This window comes from Eretmochelys imbricata, chromosome 15 (genome assembly GCF_965152235.1).
Source record: "Eretmochelys imbricata isolate rEreImb1 chromosome 15, rEreImb1.hap1, whole genome shotgun sequence".
NCBI classification, from domain to species: domain Eukaryota; kingdom Metazoa; phylum Chordata; order Testudines; family Cheloniidae; genus Eretmochelys; species Eretmochelys imbricata.
In genome coordinates, this window is record NC_135586.1 from 9,876,195 (window position 1) to 9,896,344 (window position 20,150).

Sequence of the window (20,150 nt, forward strand, 5' to 3'; positions counted from 1 at the left end):
AAAGACAAGGCTGCAAGTCTATAGTGCCGGGGTGGGCAAGGTGGGGGCAGCAGCAGCCACATTGGTTAAGAGCAGTTGAAAGGCAAGATCGCAATGGCATCGCTGGGGCGTGTCACGATAAGGCAGCCCCCAAGTTCCATCGCTTTCCCGCTCAGCCCAGCCAGGGGTGGGGGGAAGGGGCTCGGACAGTGCCCTGGAGCCGTGGAACATTTCTGATATAATAGTGAAACTTTTCTTCACGGTGCACAAGGATCGTTAGCGTCTACACGAGTGAGAGAGAGGGAGAGGGAGAGAGAGAGAGAGAATCCACAAAGCCCCTGGGACCCGGGGGCAGCACACTGAGTCTAGTCTCCTTCCCGGCCAGGGAGAGGTGGACTCTTTGCCTTGCTCCGATGGCGACGAGTTCACCCACAGTTCTAATTGGTGTGCTCCGCCTCATGTTTCAGGGCTTCAGCCTGACACCAGCAGGGGTCAGGAAGGAGTTTTTTCCCCAAAAAAAGATGTAATAGTTCAGATGCGTTTGGGTTTTTTCCTCCTTCCTCTGCAGCATCAGGTTTTGGCCACAGCAGGAGGCAGGACACCAGGCAGGATGGACCGATGTTCTGAGGTGGTACAGAAAATCCTCTGCTCCTAAGTGCTTAGCTGGTGATCCTGGCTCCCAGGCTCAGGCTCACGCTGAATCAGGGTCAGGAAAGCATTTCCCCCCTGTCAGATTGGCAGGGACCTGGGGGCATTTTCGCCTTCCTCTGCAGCATGGAGCAGGGCTTGCCTGCCAGGATCATCCGGGCCTAACCCACCCGATCAGTTCCCTGCCCTTGCAGGGGCCTCGGCCACGGTGGCACCTCGCTCCTGCCTGTTCTCACTGGGGACACAACACTTCAGTCTCTCAAAGAAACACAAAGAAGAATTGGCACCGACCGGGATTTTCCAGGGACACATTTTTGGAAAATAACTTTTGTCTGGTGAGATGCTAAAAGGAGTTGGGGGCCTGCCTGGAGCCACCGTCTCCGTGCTATTGATAGAAACCCTAAAACTGCAGGCTCCGCAGCCAGCGAGCAAATAACGGTCACCGGAAGCTGCAGGGGGAAACGCACCGCAGCAGCATGTTGCCATGATGCTTGGGGGACGCCCCAGCCCTGGGACAAGTGCTCTGGGCACTTGAATGAAAGCGAGAGCTGGTAGGCCTTCCAGCCATGTGCATCAGTTTCGAATCCTTGCTGCCCTCCACAGAGCCTTGACTCTGCACATGCCGTAGGATGGTCTGAATGGACCAGTCAGACTTCTCTGATCCTATGCTGGATGCCAGGGGAATCCGGCAGAGGGCCAGGCCGTCCCCATTGAACCATGGCGAGAGCTATGTAGGGATGAGAGAAGGCTGCTTTAATGCCAACCTGCCCTCCAGAGATCCTGCAGTCCCACTCCAGCATGTTGCCAAGACTTTTTTATGATCTAAATCAAAGCATCCTCCAGACAGGGAGGACACATAGCGTCAAGCATGTGCCGTAACCGCTCAACGTGCCCATGGAATGGCGGAGACAAGGTGGGCGAGGTAATATCTTTCCTTGGACCACCCTCTATCGGGGAGAGAGAGCTTTCAATAGTGCCTCACCCACCTTGTCTCGCTAATAGCCTGCGACTGACCCGGCTACAACTCACTGCCTACAGGGGAATTGCACTCACTTTCCCATTAATAGCACGTTAGTTCACTGTGATTAATGGTTTTACAGTGACCACCCAATGAATTAACCATTACCCCACGGTACATTAAGATGTTATTGGTATAATTAGCTCTGTCATGTGTATGGAGAACGTGTAGGTGTTGGAAGGAAGGAGCATGGCGCACAGATCCAGGGAGGATGAGCGATGGAAAGCAGTGCAAGCATCGGTCACAGGTCTGCCTCTAACCTCTGCAGGGCCTATGCTGGTGGGCGCTGGCCCAGGGAATGTACAATGCATATTTACAGCTGTAGGATCAGCCCCTCCAACCTGGCTGAGTTACACTTGGAACAGGGGGGAGAGCAAAGGTGATTTTTCAAGCCCCGGAGCTGATTTGTGCCCACCCCACCAAACATGAGCCTGCCCTCCTCTTCACACACCCCCCCAACGCCTAGTGGTGAGGAAAACTTCATCCTAAAGCTTCCCTTCCCAGACAGCATCACTCTACCTTCGCCAAGGTCATTGGAGCCAGTTTGCTGTCACCCAGATCCCTCTCGCAATGTGACATTGGCAGGGTACCGAGGTGCCGATCCGGTCAAGTACTTAAGCAGAGGCCTAACTTCAGTGACCTCAATGGGGCGACTTACATGTCTGCAGATTTCTCATGTGCTTAAAGATATTAACTATTATAACAATAGTTGTTAGCGTTCAAAGATGGGGTGTGGTTGGAGCCAAGGGCCTAACCATTGCTTGACACAGGGCCAAATTCTGATCCCCTTCCTCCCACTAAACAGCCCCTTCCTGCCTGGGCTGATTGCCAAGGGACAGCTCCCGCAGTGAGAGACTTTTCTGGTTTGCTGCTCTGTGGTGACCGAAGAGGACACTTGATGCCTGTGAGTACAACTGTGGCTAAAAAGGCCGCTGTGAGCGTGGCAGGCCTTTCTGCAGGCAGTGGATGGGTCGCCCGAGGCCAAGGAAGGGTTTGCCGTCTGCGCCTGCTCTTTACAACTCAGCCTCTGTGGCCCAAGAGCCACCTGGCAGGTAATCCCCATTGTTGACTGCGGTTCCCCAGCGCGATCTGGCTGTGGCTGATCACACCCAGCTGACAGCGTCAATGGTGCGTTGGTTTAAGCTGTGCTTCAGGGTGGCCTTGAATTGGTTCATGTGTGGTCACCCACTTTCAGTTCCCTGTACAGCAACTGCGGTGGCATTCTGGTGTTGTCCGTCTTCCACACGTGACCAGCCCAGCGTAATTAGGTTGCGACATGCCTGGCTTTGACCCCTGTGGCGTGACTACGTTCCAGAGCCTTGATCTTGGTAACTCTAGCCTGCCATTTGTTGCAGAATATGGCACTGCAGATGTCGTAAATGGAACTTATCTAGAAGCTTAAGATACTGTTCGGTGTGAGCAAGGCTGCCAAAATTTGTCCCCAGGAGAGGCACTCACGGCCCCCATCAATCAGTAAATGGACCCACTAGTTTTGGGTCATTAGGTGGAAGGGGGCAACAGTTTCAAATACTACGCCCTTGTGGATGGGGGACGCCCCAACAGCCAAGGGGATGAGGACCCCCGTCGTCCTGCTTCCCTACGATGCTGCTCTAGGAAGACACTGGTGTAATCCCTCGGGAAGCAAAGCAGTTCAACGTAGCAAGCAGTCAGGAACTGTGACTTCATTCTGCCACAGGATCCACCTTTTGCTCATTGCCCAGATTCCCTCTCTAAACCTCTCGAGAAACACTCTCGAGGCGACCAAGCGACAAGGGCTGGGAGCTGAGCTTGCGCCAGAGGGAAGCGTCCGCCTGGATCCGGGCCCTGCTCCTTCCACGTTTCGTTACCGTCTCCGAGTCCCTCACCCTGTGATTAGCCTGGCGGCTGAGGTAACATATGGAGTGCAGCCTGAGAGCTCAGCATTGCCACCTGGCCCCACTAGGACATGTCTGCTAACCAGTAGCTCAGGAGCCGGGGGAGAACACAGAGGGTGTCATAAATATAAAGGGAAGGGTAACCACCTTTCTGTATACAGTGCTATAAAATCCCTCTTGGCCAGGGGCAAAACCCTTTCACCTGTAAAGGGTTAAGAAGCTCAGCTAACCTGGCTGGCACTTGACCCAAGGGACCAATAAAGAAACAAGATACTTTCAAATCTTGGCAGGGGGAAGGCTTTTGTTTGTGCTCTTTGTTTACGTGGTTATTCTCTCTTGGGACTGAGAGAGGCCAGACAGAAATCCATCTTCCCCAACCCATCCTAATCCAAGTCTCCAATATTGCAACTGGTATAGGTAAGACAGGGTCTGTGTTCACCTGTACAAATTGGTGAGGATTATTATCAAGCCTTCCCCAGGAAAGGGGGTGTAGGGCTTGGGGAGATATTTTGGGGGAAGACGTCTCCAAGTGGTCTCTTTCCTTGTTCTTTGTTTAAACGCTTGGTGGTGGCAACTTACAGTTCAAGGACGAGGCAAAGTTTGTACCTTGGGGAAGTTTTTAACCTAAGCTGGTAAGAATAAGCTTAGGGGGTCTTTCATGCGGGTCCCCAGATCTGTACCCTAGAGTTCAGAGTGGGGAAGGAACCCTGACAGAGGGTGAGGGAAGGAAGCGGTGGAATAATGGGCTGACGTGAAGCAGAAGAAAATAGAGGTGGGATGTCAGGCAAAGTGGCCGAGCGATGCCATCTGTTAGACGCTGACTAGCCTCTGGAATGGTCTCCACAGGGAAGCGGAGGGAGCCACATTTAGAGGATATACAGCAGGTGAATCCCGCATTGGCAGGGGAGTGCACTGGGTAACCAAATAGGCCCTGTCTAGCCTCAGTTCCTCTGTAAGGAGCCCTCTGCCTTTTTTTAACTACGGGCTAATTCTGGTTGCGCTGGGCATTCCCCTGTACCCCATCCACTCCCGCTGGGAGACATGCAAGCTCTGGGGGAGTGCAGGGCAACATGAAAGCACTGGTGAAGTCAATCGTTATTAATATGAGCCAATGATCTCACCCGGCCCTGTACCAGCATGCAGACATCCTCTGCCCCCTGCAGCCTGGCAGCCACGATCCCCGGGCCTCTAGAAGCCCCTCGCTTCATTTCTGAAAGGAAGGGCTTTGAAAGCCAGCGCTGGGTAACTGCATGGGGACGATGTGCCCTTCTGGATGCGTGGAGGGGGATGCATAGCGCTACTGAAGTAAAATTCAGCTGCCAAACAGCAGGGAGGGGCAGGTGATTTCCCTGCCCCGGGTGATCACCCCCTCTGCAGCCTGTGCGGAGCCACCCCCGCCAGAGAGGCCCGTGCTCAGGATTCTCCTGCACAGAGCCGTCAGACATGCCCACACCCCTGTGCTACTGACAGCCCCAGCTGGGAGCTCACTGGGGCTTTGGCAAGGTCTGTGAAGGTCAAATGCATCCCAGGCCAGTTTCAACAGACGTTAAAGCAGCGCGTTGTGGGCCCAGCCCCTGGAAGCCCTGGGGAGGCTTCCCATGCACTTCAAAGGGAGCTGGGGATGGGGCAGACCCAGGAACAGAGATATATCTGGCCAGCCTTCAAAGGAGCGAGAAAGAGGAGGATCTAGCGATGCAAGCTGGTCACTGTTCCTGCACCCCATGGGGACAGAGACACAGCTCTGCTTGGCTCAGCCTGCTCCCTACTGTAATTATAGGCCGTCGTGGAGCATAAGCTCTGTAGCTCCAGCTGGGTGCGGCAGCCGTGGGAGGGCGGGCGTGTGAGTGATGCCCAAAGTACCTCCCCAGGTCTGTTAACGTTCTGCAGCTGGGGTGAGGCGAGCCCGAAACCTCCCTTGTCTGGCTGGGTGCAGGGCTCGAGAAGCTCCCAGCCCCCTGCTAGGCCTGAGGGAGCAGAGTCCATGGCTGTCCCGTGCTGCCCTCGGACACACGGCGCGGGCCGGCAGCGGAGCCTGGGCCAGCCCTGAACTGGTACAAGCCCGAACAAAGGATTATCCAGTGCTCAGTTTATCCATGCCCCTGCCAGCACCGCCCCAGAGCCCACCCCACGGCTCCCAGCACCCGTACGCGGGGCCAGCTGCAGAGACAGCGTACTGAAGTGGGGTTCAATTCCCCCCGCCCCCAGCTCTGGGGGGACAAATGACGCTTCCTATGCCAGCAGGGCCTGCTGCAGCCCTGGGAGGAGGATTTGTGCCAAGGGAGAGGGGAGATGCTGTTTGCACCCCAGCTTCCTGCCTTGGGAGTGTCACTGGGAGAGGCCAGCCACCCCAGCCAGTGCTGCCCCATTGTGTGTGTGTGTGGGGGGGCGCCCCAACACAGGCACCTGCCGGCTGCTGAGGGTACCGTGGGAGAAGCAGACCTAATCCAGGGCCCAATCTAGCTCACAACCGCCATGAAGCATGTCCTGGGGGATTGCTCTCCTAACCCTGACTGTAGCGGGGACTGGGTGCCCATGCCAGGGCTGAGTCAGCGGGCTGCTCTGGTACACAAGGCCCCTCTTTAAAAGTCTGACCCCTTGCACATAGCCCTAGATCGTCACTAACCCCGCCACAGGAATCGAGCCCCAACTCGTGCTGAGTGGTACAGAGCCTGGCTCAGCCAGCCCCTGCTAACAGGTGTCCTTACAGTGCGAGGCGAGCGAGGGCTCTGATAAGCTCTTGGGCAAGTGGGTATTTTCAAATGGTGACGGGGGCGGAGGGGGTGTGCAGTCAGCCCTGAAGCTATTCGCAGCATGTTGGCTGCTGCGGGCTAGGGAGGGAGCAAAGGCGGGGAAGGAGCAGGGCAGAAGGAGGGGCAAGTGAGGAAAGCTGCCTAAACTTGGCAGTCCCACGTAAGTATTCCCGGCCCAGTGGGAGAGGTCAGCTGTCACAGCACAGATTTTCCAAGGGTGTTTCATCCTCTCTAAAATACTCAGCTGACAGGGCAAGGATTGCAAAGCACAACCCCCAGCACCGAACGCCATATAAATAGAAGGCTCCCAGCTGGGTGGAATGTTAGAGAAGTTTCTCGACCCTGAGCACAAACGTTTATTTAAGCTCCTGCCAGGGATCGGAAGGGAAAGGGGCAGGTTGACAGAGGAAAGAAGCGTCTTAAGTTTGGGATTTTCTTGCTCCCTCGAAGGGATTTTTCACCAACAAGGTATTCTTTTTCTTTCCTCTCCCACTTTCTCTGGTGTGGAATTTCAAAAACAAACGGGATACTTTTTCTCTCCTCTCGCTCCCTGCCTCCCGAATCTCTGCTCCCTGCATTTTAAAGTTTTGAATGATTCAGCCCTGTTTTTTTTTCTTTTTATCTTGTTGGTTCTGGGGAACGGGTATAAACTAATATAAACTGTCAGAATCCGAGCACAGCAGGTCCCCCCTCTCTGGTTTGGGGGAGTGGATGACTCAATCCAGGGAAACTTCGCACTAAGGAACACAAAAGCAAACACTGACATTTCTTGTGCTCTAGAGCCGGACAACGTTGGGAGTTTTGGCCTCACTCCGTGTTGTTTTTGACTGAGAAGAAAATCATGGCTGACAGCCAGCTGCCCTTTTCCTGCCATTACTCCCCCAGGCACCGAAATGTCCGAGACCGATTCAGAGAGCCTGGCTTGTCCTCTCGACTCCTGGACGATGACTTCGGAATGTGCCCCTTTTCCGGGGACCTGACTGCAGACTTGCTGGACTGGGCTCGCCCACGACTGACCAGTACCTGGCCCGGTCCACTGCGATCGGGAATGGCCCGAGCCTCTGGCATGCCCCCTCCTGGCTACGGCTCCAGGTTCAGCAGTTACCCTGAAGGTCGGAGTCCTGCTCCCTTCTCTGGGGAGCCCTGGAAGGTGTGTGTCAACGTGCAAAGCTTTAAACCCGAGGAGCTGACGGTGAAAACCAAGGACGGCTATGTGGAAGTGTCAGGTGAGTGAGAGACAGGGAGAAGAGGAAGGGAAGCACAGAAAAAAGGAACATAGAGAAATGGAAATAAATCTAGGTCCTGAAAAAAAATCTCTTACAAAAATCTAAGGTTCAAGAACTATTTCCAGCAGTTTCTGCCACGCCTGTGTAAGCTTTATTTTAACAAAGAAACAGTCCCCTGCAGCATTTGCACCCCAAACACTGCAGCCCGAGGCAGGGAAAGTGAACTTGACAAACAAAAATGTGTGGGACGGGGCTACTCCCAGCATCCAGGCTGAGAGAACGAGAGGAGGTTAACAGGCTTGAGGGCCTGATTCTCCTTCTGCTGACTCCAGTTTCCCAGCAGAGGACGTTGATAGAGTTGTTCCTGATTTACACTAGTGTGAGAGGAGAATCAGGGCCTAGAGGTTTAAATGGTCTGCCAGTTTTGATGAGCGAGGTTGTTATTAGTAAGGACATTCATTTCATTAAACTGGACAGGGTGAAAGTCTAAGCAAAGGGCAAGGGGTGAGACTTTCAAAGCTGCCTAAGGATTGGAAATTGAGTGTCCAAAGCACATAAGTAACTTTGAAAATCTCAGCCCAAAAAAGCATAGAGTGTTCACATCCATAAAGGAAGAACTTGCTGCCTGATTACTGTGCTGGACACAGGATGAAATCCTACACAGCGGGTAGCTCTATCCAGGGCAGAGCCCAGTGAGCCCAGACTGAGACCTGGGCTCTGTTCCTCTTTTTACACTTTGGCAACACTTGTCATGCCAAACAAGTCTCACTGAGTTCAACTGAAGTGATTAGTCCCCATGAAGTCAATAGCACCAATCATGGCAGCAGTGAGTATTTGCAGGGTTGGGCCCCAAGACAATTCTGTTAATTATGGATCATTCCAGAGTTTATGGTATCAACGGGAAATTCCTTTAAAGGGACAGTGTCTCACTACAATGTCCTCAGGCATTCAGCAGCTACTGGCAGTCAGGAATGCTGCAATAATCCCACTGTCCACCCCTCCCCCAAACAGTAACAAGTCTTAAAGAGGCAGGACAACCGGACAAAAAGAACAGGAGGAGGAAGGGGGCTGGAAACGAAGATGAACCAGAAAGAGTTAAGTGGAGGTTTCAAAATAAGGGAGGATTAACAAGTGGGGTGGGGGGAAGCGCATACATTGTGCAATTGGGTTAGGGAAGGGTGATAGAAACAGAACATAAAGCTGGGAAACAAAGGGAGCGGTTAACAGAGCAGAAATAAAAAAAGAAATAACCTGGGAAGGAAAAAAACCCTGTCTTTATGTTGTGTCTAATCGTTAATTCATTTAGCATCCCCTGCAATAACATTGGGGATGGAGCCAATTCACTGACGCTCAATGAGGAGGCCATAAAAATTCTATTGTGATTCCCCAACAATTAATGTAGCATTAAAAATAATGTTTTACCAGGAAAACATAAAGTGGGCAGAAAAAAAACAAACCCTGATGAGATTCTCTCTGCACAGCCCTGCTAGCAAGCGCCAGGGGGAAGGAAAGGTCTGAACAGAAGAAAAGAAAAGTAAAAGAACCAGGGCTGGCTCTTCAGCTGTTGTAAATCAATTTCACCCCTTTGACTTGAAAAGAGCCCTGCTGCTCTGCTTTACAGAGCTGAGCTGTAAGTGCTCTGGTGAACTGCACCATCCCCTGGGGAAGGAAGTTGGAGGATTATGCTGGGGATAGGGGAGGGAAAGGACCAGGCCGCTCCTGGCATGGCAGGAGTCCAGAAAGATCTGCTTTCAGTCTGAAGTGTCAGGAGGGAGACTGGCCGTGCAGCAAAACAGTGTGAAAACATTGGAGTGCAATGACCCATCAAGCTACAGTGGGCAAAGTATTGGGAAAATCTATCCTGACAGAGGGATGGACTATGGCAGCCTTCTGGATCTCGTCAGGCTTGGATTTCTATGACTCAAAGGTTTTGGGAAACCACAGCAAAAGTGACCATAACCAGGATTAAGGCTAGGGAGAGCAGGAGAGAGCTGTTGCTTGCTAACTCTTGCCAGAGGAGCAGGGTAACTAAGCGGAAAGGTTTTCCCCCTTCCAGAAGGGACTCCTGCACTAGAGCAGGGAGATTCTGGCTGATGAACTGTCTTTTTAAAGTGACAAATAAGCTTTGGACCAGATGAACCAAACAAAATACCGCCCGTTCTGATCAGCGCCTTGCTCTGGGAGCACCCTGGGGGAGAAGGCTCGTCCTTGTGTTTGGGAACTGATCATGTCTGAGCTGCCTGCTGGTAGTAGCCTCCCTGCAGAACATGGTCTGGTGCTTGATGCCTGCTCTTTGGGCCATGAAATATGATGCTGGTAACTCCTTCCAGCGGGTGAAGTCAATGGGAGTTGTATCCACTCCCGCTACGGTGGAATCTGCCTTGTGAAAGGGAACCGAGAAGCAGCAGCTAGAAACCAGTTTTCTTCCTGCTGGGTTTGACTTGGGGGAGGTTCCTTCTGGGGGGAAGCACGCCACGCCCCATACATAGAGTTAGTGGCTTATGGCAAGTTCGGCCACTGGGTCAGCAGACGCAGCTGGGGGCTGATTCAGGACTAGCTAGAGCTGTGCAGAGAACTGATTATTTTTGGCTTGCCGGCCAAACCGAAAAATTGGGGGTGGAGGGCAGGGGAATCGTTTTGGGCCAAACCAAATGTTTTTTTTTATTTTTGGATTTTTGTACATTTAAAACAATGATCAAAAAAATGTGAAAGAAAAAATCATTTCAAATTTAAAAAAGAATCCAGACATTTGCTGTAGATAATGGCCGAACCAAACATTTTGATTTTTTTCAGAATGGGGGGGAGGAGTGACTGAAACAGTGAATTCTACACAAATTCACAAAATGTTTAGATCAACTTGAATCTGAATCTTTTAGTGAAGAGAGTTTTTTGTCTGTCTGAAGAATTTCATCCAGCTCCATTCTGGACGCTGGGTGTATGCCACCACCCTAACGTTACTCACGTCACTCCTGATTTATGCAGATGTGAGATCACAATCAGGTCTATTTGATTATTATTCCACATCTATACTGCAGTATATTAATCAGAGGCCTCTGATCTATACATCTGCCATGTAATGAAGACTCTCAGAGCATCCACTTGGATTTTAAACTTGCATTTAAACACAGAAGTAAGGCCCAGGGTTTTCTGCCATTCTGTTGCTTTGCAGACACACCCCAGGCTTAATTGGAGACATTGTCTCAGAACAAGCAGCAATCATGTTTCACCCTTAGCACTGGTCTCTAACACAGAATGTTCCAATTAAGCCATGTGCTACATTCCGGAATTTAACCCTGTAGTTGCTGAATTAGACTATTCAGCATTATGTAGCAGAGGGTGCTTATCTGTCCATTATTAATAGCTCAGGAGCACCGAAAGTGTGCCAGATACTTTCCAGACAAATAAGGGGGCAACAGTGTGGCCACCTCCTGAGATTTTATTGGGAGTCTTATGATATTTAGTGATTTTTCTTAAAGCCCCAGCTCCTGGAGGCATGGGATCAAGTGACACTCTCAGCTTTCATTACACAATAAAGGTAATTGTCTAGCCTTCCTGGCTGTGAAGTGTGCAAATGTGGCCCAAGTGTGACCCTAAAGACTCAGAAGGCATTTTTTTCATGATTGTTAAGCCAATGTCATGATTTGGGGGGACTCATGATTTTTAAACACACAGGCTTGGCAAAACCAGGATGACCAAGTGAGCAGGGAAGTTCAGCTCACCTTTTTAATTCCATGTTTCATTCAATTTTGATGTGAGTATAGCAAACCGTGGCCACATACAGATAGATCTCCCATGGTCATTCCATGCCTTCAGCACCCAAAACACAGGTCTTCACCACTTGGTCTGAAAGGGGAGCTCCCCGAGCTAAGAGAGAGTCTGGTCAGGAGGAAGACCTGGAAGAGCATAGAAAGAAGCTGCCTGCTATAGGAGTGACTGAAGAGGCCAGTAGAGGGCGACATAATCACATGTATTGGCATGCACAACTTGCTGGGAGGTTAGGGGACTGGGGTCAAAGGCCTTTTGGGGGAGATTACCCCTCAGGAAGGAGTTGAAATAGAAGAAGGTGGAGGTGTGGACTGTCACAGTCCTCCACAAGCTGTAGCCTCACTTCCTCAGCTACCGCTACGTCTCCAAATCTCCCACACTGTATCACACTTGGATTCATGACCATTTTCCATAACACTGGGTAGGAGACTCTCTCGGGCTGATAATCTGATGGGCAGAGGGGTGGTACAGGACATGCTTCAGCTGCTGTGGGATCTGCACCCACTCTTACAGGCACTCAGAAGTTCAGGTGCTTCCCCAAAGATAGTCTTGAACTATCCCCTGTGCTCTGTGCTCATTACAGCAATACTAAGCAACCAGCAGTGTCAGCCAACCAGAACCCACCAAGGCCCCACCTGCCAGCGCTTCAAGTTATTTAAACTCTCTTGCCTATGAATTCTAAATAGATTTTTCAAATTGTTTTATTGATCTGTCCCAACCTCCAGCTGTTCAGACAGTCTCATTCTGCTATGTGAACACCTTGCTACCCTAAGTATCTCATTCTAAGTATCTTCTTTAACACACGGTTTTTGTCACCGTCCATCACCTCCATTCCTTCTTGCCACAAAACCTTCTAATGGCTCTGATCAGTTCTAGGACGCTGAGAACTTTGGAGCAGGGACATTTCAGGACTTGTTGAAGCCAATAGCAAAGCTCCCATTGGTTTTACTGGTGCAGGAACAGGGCCTTCGAGAGCACAGCCCAGTTAGCCTATTGCTATTTTGGATCTGTAGTACATAGAGGTGTATTTGACCCATCTAGAACCTGGATGTCCACATGCTTTTGGCTCCAATAAGATTAGGCTTCCAGCAAGGGTAGTCTCAGAGCAGTGCTCCTCAACCTCTTCCATGCCTACCCACCTCCCTGGATCCTCCCTTCCATCTGGCTAGGATCCCCTCCCATTTAGCATTATGAAAAGGGTAGGGCAGTCTTGACCCCATGACACCTGCTTACGACTCGACATTGAGAACTGGGGCCAGAGTATCTTCTCACATTGGTGTAAATCAGGAACTACTCCGCTGAAGCCGACATTAGTGTAAGGGAGAGCAGAATTAGGCCCACTAACCTAGATGCAGAAGGCAGGGTTCCTTCTCCCACGGTGCCTGTTTGCTGTTAAATTTTGGGCTTAGTACTGCAGGTTCCTCCACATCAGCTTCTCCCCATGTTGTTTTTCTTTTAGGCGGCTCTTGCAGAAGCAGGAGCTTTGCTTGGGTCAAACTGTGAAGGGAGGTTTGAACATGGAGTGGGTGTAGGGGGGATACTGAGTAGAACTTTTTTTGCCTGTTTGTAAAACAGCCCTGTGAGACAATGTTGTTGTGTGTTCCCGTTCCCTCCAGGCAAACATGAAGAGCAACAGGAAGAAGGAGGAATAGTCTCCAAGAACTTCACCAAGAAAATCCAGTATGTATAATATACACCCGTGGTTTCTCAGTTCTTTCTTATGGGGCTTGCCCACATGGGGCTCTCACTCCACAGAGGAGAGCAGGACTTAGGAATGATGACCAGTCTCTTATTTTTGAGAGCATGAAATGATTTTCTGAGCAAGCAATCAAGCTACTCTCCCTCAGCTCCCTGTGATCCATTGACGGCCAGGTTCTGCTCAGATGACCTGGGTCCCATTGATTGTAATGGGATTGGCCCGTGGGCAGACTGTGCCCCTAATGCACACCCATCCTCCTGACATCCAAATGAGGTTGATATGGATGCTAAAGTCTTGTTACTAGGTGTGTACTCCTGGGGAAACTGGTAACCTCACTAGCTTGAAAGGGTGGTCTGCAAGTGCAGATATTGGAGTCAGTTACTGAACCTGAGTGTAAATATTGAGACCAATGCTGAAATTATTCCCTGATATAGAGGTCAGCCCCGCAAGAAGCCATCAACTGCATCCCCTTCAGTAGGACGCCCCCCGCATTGACTCCATCAACAGATGGGCTGAGATTTTTGAGGCTGCCTAGGTGATTTGGAGTCAGCATTCCCACTGAAATTAATAGTTGTGTATCTAAAGCCCCTGGACAGCTTTGAAAACCTTAGCCATAAAGTCTGGTTTCTTGTGCAGCTAGATGGGAAACATAAACCAGTGAGATGTGTTTGAAGCGTGTGGAATTCCCTGCCCACAAACCACATTCTTTCCGGGTTTGTTATTACAAGCCCAAGTCTGTGTTGGCGCAAGAGATTGCGGGGGCCAAGCTCACCCTTGTGTAATCATATTGACTTCAGCGGAGTCACATCAGGAGTGAATTTGGACCAATGACTCCACAAAATATTTCTGAACTATTTATGAGTACATGAGTAATAATAACAAAAAAACAAAAACCACCTAAGTCCCTGTGGGAATGATTCACACTCCAGAACCCTCTCTGAAATTTAAAGCCACAAGACTGCACAGCTGATGGCGATGCTCTTGCCTCTCATCAGTTCAAATCCAGCCCAGCCTGATAGTGGCAGGGAAAAGTATTTCCACAGGGTGGAATGAGGGAGAGGAGTCGCCATGTCTCCAGCCAGCTCCTGCGGAACAGGTGTCCATACAAAAACAGGCTCATTATCGGAAGTCTTAGAAAAGAAGCCAAAGACAACAAATTCCTCTCTTACCCCTGGAGGGATGGAGTCAGGAGTGAGGTGAAATGTGATTCCAAACAAAGCCCCAGGCCCAAACGCTCCTAAAATTCACTGCTGACTTTTAGAGAACAGGTCAAATCAAAACCCAGCTCCAAATTTCCCTCCGCTTCAGGGCAGTTCAAATCTGAATGCAAACTTGTGTCTATTTCAGGGAAATGCATGTTAATGGGGAAACTAAATTTGTATTACTCTTGGGCGGCAGGAAACCTAGATTCTATTCCCTTCTCTGTCATTGACTTGCTGTGTCACTTAAAAAAAAAAAAACTCTCTGTGCCTCAGTTTCCCCATCTGCAAAACAGGAGTAATGCCTTACCCAGCTTTGAAAAGCACTTTAAGGTCTATAGGCAAAATGCTCTATAGCAGGGCCAAGTGTTGGAAATCAACAAACATCAGACAATTCCAAGTTCTAATTCTACTACCTTACAGTTTCTTTCCCACCACAAAGTCACATATTATGGGTGGGATGTCAGTGTTTTACCTTAATCCGTACATTTAACCTTAAGCGTCTGTAGAACATAGACAGGGATAGACCTGGATGTCACAAAATGTTTTGCAAATATCCTTTCCATTGCCAGGAAAGTCAAAGCTGGACAGGGCAGGTTGGAGAGGAACAAGGCTGGACAAATGGGAAGGGTTACAGAGGGTGGGCGTTCCCAGCTCACAGCAGGACTTGACAGATTTATTTCCTGTGATGTTCCTGGCTGTGGTGGTTCTGTAACGCAAGGCGAATGTCTCATTAGCTCATGCTGCTTATAAATATTGCATGACTAAGGCAAAACAGAAGATCTCTTCTTAACACTTACCCAGCCATAATCCTAACTAGGATTATTGTGACTATATATTTGGAATTGGCTGGAATGTTCATATTAGGGGAAATAAAGAGAAAGGGGGGGAGAAGAAAGGAAACGTCACAACCTCCAAAAACTAGAAAGGGGGAGAAGTCAAAACTATCAGGGAAAAGATACTCAGACTCAAAAAAAAAAAAAAAAAAATTTGCATTAGATATTTTTTTTTTAACTCACAAAAATTTCTCACTCTTTACAAGACAATAAAAAGGGCCCAGAATGGAAATGAAGGCCCCAGGCCAGGAAAACACTTAAGAATGTTTATAATTTAAATAGTGGTCAGTGGAGCAGCTCGTGGTTAAAGTTATGCATGTGCTCAGGTGCTCCGCTGGACTGGGACCAAAGCCCTGGATGACTTGCCCTGCACTTTTCAATTGGGCCAGGGCGTTTGTTTAGCAACAAGTGAGAAGTAGCAGGTACATTGACTTTTCCTTTAAGAGGCCCCGCCTTATTGCCTGGTGAAACTATCTGCTAAGAACTGGTAAAGGGAAGGGCTTTTTTAGGATAATGCAAATGGGTCAGGCCGGTCAGTGTGGCCACCAGTGAAATGAGATCCTCTTATGCTGGGATACTAGTTTCCCCCCTCCACCCCTAAAAACAAAAAACGTTATTCCTGCCCTCAAATCTCAGAATCACCTTACCAGACCTCCTCCCTGTGTGTGTAGCTGTGATGGACAGCGTCCCCACCCCACCCCCCCAACCCTCCTTGCCTGTCTTCTGCAGCATAATGCCAGAGGTGACACCTTGGGTTTGATTCTGCTGTCACTTGCACTGGTGTAAGTCAGGAGTAAAAGCACTGACGTCAGCAGAGTTACCTGCATGAGATCAAACTCAGGCCCCTTGCTTTGTTCGGACTTGCGCCCTGCCCAGCAGTCGGTGTGTTGGTGCATGCAGAGCCAAGTGCTGCCCAGCCAGTGCTAAGCCTGAGTAACCGGACTAGGAGCAAGGCAGCCGAGTGGGGCTCTGGAGGCGGGACTTCCCGCCTCGAATGCAGGAGTGTCGCAGGGAATGGCTGTGTTGCTGTCACTAGCAGTGTCCGTGGGCTGTCACAGCCTCTGGGGGATGTGTGTTCCCCGGTCAGAGCGGATTTAGGTTTGTGGCTCTGTGGCCATTCCCTTGCCAAGCCCCCAAAACTAGACACCCAGGGCCCAGTTACCATTGTCCTGCACCTTGCTCCCTCATTTGAACCCAGTGCACAGTGAATGCCAGAGTTTACCCAGTCACAATGAATGCTTGACACCCTCTCTTTGCACTGGCGCAAATGGTGAGCCAAGCTGCAGAGCAAGGGAGGGTCCAATCCGCAGAATTTAGAATGATGGATTTCTTTGGAAATCAAAAGCGGACCGAGCTTTGCACGGAGGCGTCTCTGCCCAGATGCTAAATGCAAGCAGGCCTGCCTGCCTGAGCGCAAACTGGTTGGGTGAGATGGGAGACAACAGTATGAAAGCAGATTTACCCTGCCCAGCCCAGGCAAGCTACTTAGTAACCAGTCAGAGAGGCTCCTTATTTGGGCATGGGGTTTTTTTTGCCATGACGCAGGCTGTGACATAAAGATGATTTACTTGTGCTTTGCAGAAGCTCAAACTGCATAAGCTGTGAGTGGCATCCAGTCAAACATATCTGCAGATGAGATTAAACTGAGAGCCTTGTAGTGAAAAGAGAGGTCTTTAAACATACACAGAACATGTACAGTTATAATACTTAATAATACAAGGCATTACCAAGTCTCCGTGCAGGTAAATGAGTTTCTGGATCTGCTTGAGGTTTATTAATGTGATTTAAATAATTCTTTGTACATCTCTATATGTTTTTTCCATGTAGGGTTCTCTTTACAAACATTAACCAATCTAGCCTCATAACAGCCCATGATGTATGTAAATAATATCTCTACCATTTCACATATGGGGAAACTGAGGCACAGAGCGATCTATTTAAGAGACTCAGTCAAGTCTGTGCCAGGGATGGGTAAGGATCCCAAGACTCTTGACTCCCAGTCCTGTGCACTAACCACAGGACCGTTCTTCCTAACCACCTTTCGTCCAATTTATTAGTGACCATATTCTCTGAAAGTGACACTGGCTAGACCCATTCCACGAATGCGGATTTCCACTGGTGTGTGCAATACAGTATAAGGATAGCTTGCCAAGAAAAATATACCGCTCAATAACTTAAATGTGCCCCACAATATTTAATTGCTGTTTATTAGCAAAAAGTGATCCTGCCACAATATTTGTTAACCCTGAGTAATGGAGACATTTTACTTGACTTGATGGTCCCTACAGCTGAACTATCTATCTATGCTTAAGAGTCAATTTATTGAGAGACTTGCATCTGCTTTTCTATGGAGCAGCTGTGTTCTCCAGCAGCCATTTTGGCTATTCCTAGGCAGTGTTTACCAGTGGAAAATACGAAGGATGGACAAGTCAGTAATGATGTAGGAGCATAGCATGCTGTGATGCGAAAATGGAATTGCCACAAAGCCCAGTTTGGAAAATACAACACAGGTAACAACCACAAGTGACAGGTTTCAGAGTAGCAGCCGTGTTAATCTGTATCTGCAAAAAGAACAGGAGTACTTGTGGCACCTTAGAGACTAACAAATTTATTTGAACATAAGCTTTCGTGGGCTACAGCCCACTTCATCGGATGCATAGAATGGAACATATAGTAAGAAGAGATATATATACACATACAGAGAACATGAAAAGGTGGAAGTAGCCATACCAACTGCAAGAGGCTAATTAATTAAGTTGAGCTATTATCAGCAGGAGAAAAAAAACTTTTGTCGTGATAATCAAGATGGCCCATTTAGGCAGTTGACAAGAAGGTGTGAGGATACTTAACAGGGGGAAATAGATGCAATATGTGTAATGACCCAGCCACTCCCAGTCTCTATTCAAACCGAAGTTAATGGTATCTAGTTTGCATATTAATTCAAGCTCAGCAGTTTCTCCTTGGAGTCTGTTTTTGAAGCTTTTCTGTTGCAAAATTGCCACCATTAAGTCTGTTACTGAGTGGCCAGAGGGGTTCAAGTGTTCTCCTACCACAAGTGCTTGTCTGAAAACTACAGGGGAAAGCAGTGTAGTGGACACTGAAGAAAAGCGATTGGCAGCCCCATTAATTTTCCATTCCTCTTTTTAGACTCCCATATGAGGTGGATCCTGTCACAGTTTTTGCTTCCTTATCGCCAGAGGGTCTGCTGATTATTGAAGCACCACAGATACCACCCTACTGCCAGTACGGAGACAGCAGCTATGGCAACGAGATCCCAATGGACAGCCAAGAAGCAACCTGTGCTTGAAGTGTCTTCCCCGTTCCCTTTCTTCCTGCTCCCTCCCTGAAAAGATTTCTCTCCAATTCCAGATGTGATTGCATTAGCTGAATGGAAGTGTACATTGGATATTTTCTTAAAGGGCCCTGTTTCCTCACATTTTACACACATATATTCTTGTTCTAATCAGATTGATTTTGCGCTGGGAGAAGGTGGTTGACTGTAGGTATCCAGTATCATTACTAACGTTGTTCTTTGTAATACGGTTGCACCTAGATGGCCTAAGAGAGCTCAGAGCCCTGTTGTGCTAGGCACTCGACATACACACAGTAGTAGGCAGTCCCTGTCCCGATGAGCTTACAATCGAAATAGACGAGACAGATGAACGATGGGAGGTGAAACAGAGGCGAAGTGACTTGCCTGAGGTCGTTCTCAAAGTCATTGGCAGAGCCAAGAATAGAACCCAGGTCTCTTGACCTCTAGTTAAGTGCCTTAATTACGAGACCAAACTGCACTTCACTATTATGGGTCACTTATTTTTCTCCATTAGCTGACACTGACCAGCATGGGGCAGAGAATTTACCATAGCAAGGTCCAAGCAGTGGTTGAAATCCCCTTACAAACTACTCATGGGCTCTGATCCTAGCTAGTCTTACTGAAACTGGAGTAGATAACTCCACAGCTCCAACTTCTCTCTTCGATACTTCCCCCTCAGCAATAAGTATCCAATACAGCCCACAGTTTCACCAAGATTTTATAGAGGTCTTACGTGCTCCAATATTGTTTATCTGTATATCAGACAGAACAAAGTGGATGTCTTCTTTATTATTATTATTTTGCTACATGTTAGAGATGGAATATTTATGACCATATCAAAAATCTTTTCTCCTCTTCAATTCAAATGCAACTCTATAGTCATACCAACTGTGCATCTTTGTCCTTATTTGAACTACTGCTCTTTAAACAGCCTCTTGCCAGTATCTGCACTAGTGATGGACAGCTGTTGCTTTGTAGACAGACAAACTGACAGATCTGACATATTTCAAAATGTGTGCATGTTTGGAACCTTTTTCCCAAAGAGGATTTGTGCTTTTATTGGACAAACTTGATGAATAAAACTAGTTCACATTCTTAGCTGTTGTGTTTGTCTTTCCAGAAACCAACTAGGATTTGATTGGTTTGGGGGAATGGCAAAAAGCCTAGTCTCCAAAGGGGGAGCAGCAGAGTTTCATGATGGGCGTTGTGGGTTGGGACAGGACGTGAGTTAAGTTGAGCTGGCTGAGAATTTTACAATGATACTCTTTTTTTGACGGAAAATGCAGTTTTTGCAAAATCAAAATTTTCCATGGGGAACATAGCTGTGTTGCTGACATTTTTTTATACTCTGTCAGGAAAACAAACAAAACATTTCTTTTTGCGTTAGTTTGACATTAATCTGTGTCTGTCTGAGCTGCCACGGTGCCTTGTGGGAATTACAGACTCATGCTTCCCTTTGCTTCTAAACTATACCTCCAGTGACGCACCATAATCTCACCTCTGGTTGAACTGCTGCAGTGCATCATGGGAGTCACATGATCATACTGTATCATGGGAGATGCAGTCCAGCCAGGGAACCCGGCCCATAGAGGAGAAAGGTGGCAGGAGGCATTCCAACAACAACTCCCATAGTGCACTGCAGCAGCTCAGAAGACACAGATTAATGTTGAATCGAGTAGAAACAAAACACTTCAGTTTGGCTCCACAAACCATAATGTTTTGACACTTCTGAATTGAAGTGTTTCAGAACTTCCCATTCCATTAAAAATGTCGATATATTTACTTTTCATCCTGACTCTGGACAAATCCAAATTTCAAATTATCAGACTCTTCCACATGCTGG

The 20,150-nt window shown here is 48.8% G+C and overlaps 1 protein-coding gene across 1 annotated transcript; it reads left to right on the forward strand.

Annotated features, from left to right (window-relative positions):
- Positions 1–7,110: 7,110 nt before the first annotated feature.
- HSPB8 (heat shock protein family B (small) member 8) lies at positions 7,111–18,301 on the forward strand. Its single transcript, XM_077835327.1, has 3 exons — positions 7,111–7,495; positions 12,877–12,940; positions 18,142–18,301. Exons 1-3 carry the CDS (start codon positions 7,111–7,113, stop codon positions 18,299–18,301), a joined length of 609 nt encoding a protein of 202 aa, XP_077691453.1.
- Positions 18,302–20,150: the final 1,849 nt, after the last annotated feature.

What these genes read in the sequence shown, in the direction of transcription:
- HSPB8 (XM_077835327.1), top strand. Translation starts at nt 7,111, where the DNA reads ATGGCTGACAGCCAGCTGCCCTTTTCCTGCCATTACTCCCCCAGGCAC. An exon ending in CGGCTATGTGGAAGTGTCAG is followed by an intron (nt 7,496 to 12,876) that starts GTGAGTGAGAGA and finishes CGTTCCCTCCAG; the next exon opens with GCAAACATGAAGAGCAACAG. An exon ending in AACTTCACCAAGAAAATCCA is followed by an intron (nt 12,941 to 18,141) that starts GTATGTATAATA and finishes TCCTCTTTTTAG; the next exon opens with ACTCCCATATGAGGTGGATC.